We start from the raw sequence: 2,692 nt of genomic DNA, 5'->3' as shown, positions 1-2,692 counted from the left end.
TACGAGCAGGTGGGGACAGCAGGGCCTGAGCCCCGCTCTCTGGGGCAGGCACTGCGCCCTACCCTGCTGGCCGGCGCTCCTTCTCCCCACCTCCCACCCTCCCCCGACTTCTCTGCAGCGCCCTCGGTCATCCCCATACCCTCAGCTTGGACTCGGCCTGGCTGAGCACTCTCCACGCACGGCCCCGTGTGGTGTCATCGCGCTCTCCCTAGACAAGTCCTCCCCACATTGCTCACCAGGGCCTCCGCGGGCAGAGCGAGGCCAACTCCCAGATGGGGAGAGAGCGGAAAGAATCACAAGGCCCGGGATGGCCGGTTGCAGCTGAGGAGCCTGCAGAGAGGGCAGGAGGGGGCGTCCCCTGGATGTGCATGCTCCCTCCTGGGCGAGGCCTGGCCCCCTGGTGGGTTCAGCCTGGCTGGGAGACAGGGAGGCAGCTGGCCTCGGAGGAGCGCGGGGCGGGCGCCGCCTCTCATGTTCTGCAGCCTGCCGCCCCTCTGCCCACCAGCATGCCAGCCTCCTGTCAGCCCGACAGCGGGGCCGCCGCCCCCATCACCCGCTCAGGCATCTCCAGGAGCCCACAGACAGCTGGCCTCGGCCCTGGGGCCACACACCCACCCGCAGCACGCCCGGGTCCTGGGTCTCTCAGACCTGACGCAGAGTTTCCCGGGGCTGGTCTCTGGCTTCCTTGCCCTCGGGGTCCTGGGTTCACAGGGCATCACTGGGCATGGACCTAGTTCCTAGCTGCTCCCAAGTGCCTGGCAGTGACCCGGCCCTCTGGCTGCCCACCGCCTTGTGCCTTCAGGTGGGGACCAACGCCATGGACAGCCCACTCCTCAAGTATAGCGCCAAGGACTACTTTTTCAAGGCTGCCCTTTGCCACTTCTGCATCGACATGCTCAACGCCAAGGTAAGCCCAGGCCATGGGACCCCCCCAGGGTTACCACCACACGGGGTGAAACGCCAAGGTGAGCCCAGGCCCCTGGGCCCCCCAGAGTTACCCCACATACAGGGTGAACAGCAGGCCCTGGGGCCCCCCAGAGTTACCCCACATACACACAGGGTGAATGGCAGGCCCCGGGGTCCCCCAGAGTTACCCCACATACACACAGGGTGAATGGCAGGCCCCGGGGTCCCCCAGAGTTACCCCACATACACACAGGGTGAATGGCAGGCCCCGGGGTCCCCCAGAGTTACCCCACATACACACAGGGTGAATGGCAGGCCCCGGGGTCCCCCAGAGTTACCCCACATACACACAGGGTGAATGGCAGGCCCCGGGGTCCCCCAGAGTTACCCCACATACACACAGGGTGAATGGCAGGCCCCGGGGTCCCCCAGAGTTACCCCACATACACACAGGGTGAATGGCAGGCCCCGGGGTCCCCCAGAGTTACCCCACATACACACAGGGTGAATGGCAGGCCCTGGGGCCCCCCAGAGTTACACCACATGGCGTGACCACCCCTGGAGCACCATGTCTGTCACTATGCCAGGTCACCTCTCTGCCTCTCAAGAGGGGCAGGTCCCTTGCTCCTCTCTGGCCCTGGCAGCGCCTTCAGGCAGGAAATAGCTTGTTCTCACTGCGTTTCTATCCGTGATGTCACTCACTCCACCCTTGTACCCTTTGCGTTTCCAACTCCAGGCTGGCTTGGTGCCAGGCATTTTCTTTTGTGGGAGCATTTTTGGAGTCCTTACTGTAACCCACGAGGTTGGCACCATGGTCATCCCACTTCACAGATGAAGATACCGAGGCTGAGACACAGAGTCTCTCATTCAAGGCCATGTGGCTAGTAAATTGCCCCAGGAGTCCAGACCTTTCTGACTGCTGATGTTTGAACCAGAGCCTGCCTGCCCACCCCACCCGTCCTCAGGGCCTCTCAGCACGAGCCTGGTCAGGGCTCGGAGAGGAGCTGGGTTTTGCTGGAATCTGGGGTTTCCTGGTGTCTCCAGCTGTCTGCCCTCACCCACATGGTGCGCCTCAGCCCCACCCTCACTCTGCGGGTGCCTGCTGGGGCAGGTGAGAGCTTGGGCTTTGAGGTCAGGCCAGTTCAGTTCCCCAAAACGTGTCCTGAGCCCTGTGCGGGTCACTGCTGTCTCTGGGTCTGGTTCCTACTTGCAGAATGGAGTCACCATCGTTTGACCCTCCTCGGGTCCTCATGAGGGTTGGACATGAGGCGTCAGGCGTGGCACAAAGCATGTGCACCTACCCTGGTGGGGCTGGGTGCAGGGAGAGGCCCCAAGCGCCGGCCTGAGGAAGCCTCCTCCCTCCCCAGGCCCCCGTCCCCTGCCTGCCACCCACCTCCACAGCTGTCTGCAGCCAGGTTGGCGCTGAGCTTAGCTCTGGGGAGCCTCTTCACCAGGCACAGAGCCCTGTGTCTCTCGAGGTTGGGGTGGGGATACAGACAGCTGACTTAGGGCTGGAGCAGCCCCAGGTCCCTGCAGCTGCCAGGGGATCTTCATCAGCTTGTTCCCTTTTTCCTTCCCTCCGTCCTCGCTGACCCTCAGCTCGCTGTTCAGAAGTACGAGGAGCTATTCCCCGCATTCTCCGACTCTCGGGAGTGCAAGCTGATGAAAGTGAGTGTTGCGGGGGCATTGGGCTGCTCCTCTCCCATATCGGGGGCTTGGGCTCCGGTTAGCACAACCACTGAGACCTGTACAGTGTTTCTCAGGGGCCTTTTTTTACCCCCCCCCC

The 2,692-nt window shown here is 63.3% G+C and overlaps 1 protein-coding gene across 1 annotated transcript in view; it reads left to right on the top strand.

Annotated features, from left to right (window-relative positions):
* The window catches only part of NAPA (N-ethylmaleimide-sensitive factor attachment protein, alpha), a 26,603-nt gene that overhangs the window by 21,577 nt on the left and 2,334 nt on the right, over positions 1-2,692 (top strand). The window contains exons 6-7 of the mRNA XM_010852719.1: positions 658-907; positions 2,506-2,574. Coding sequence (XP_010851021.1) covers positions 658-907; positions 2,506-2,574 — 319 coding nt within the window. The remainder of the gene's footprint in view (positions 1-657; positions 908-2,505; positions 2,575-2,692) is intronic.

The sequence above is a fragment of the Bison bison genome, unplaced genomic scaffold (assembly GCF_000754665.1).
Source record: "Bison bison bison isolate TAMUID 2011002044 unplaced genomic scaffold, Bison_UMD1.0 scf7180017864313, whole genome shotgun sequence".
Lineage (NCBI taxonomy): Eukaryota > Metazoa > Chordata > Mammalia > Artiodactyla > Bovidae > Bison > Bison bison.
Note: the sequence above shows the minus strand (reverse complement) of the source record. Positions and strands in the feature narration are given on the sequence as shown.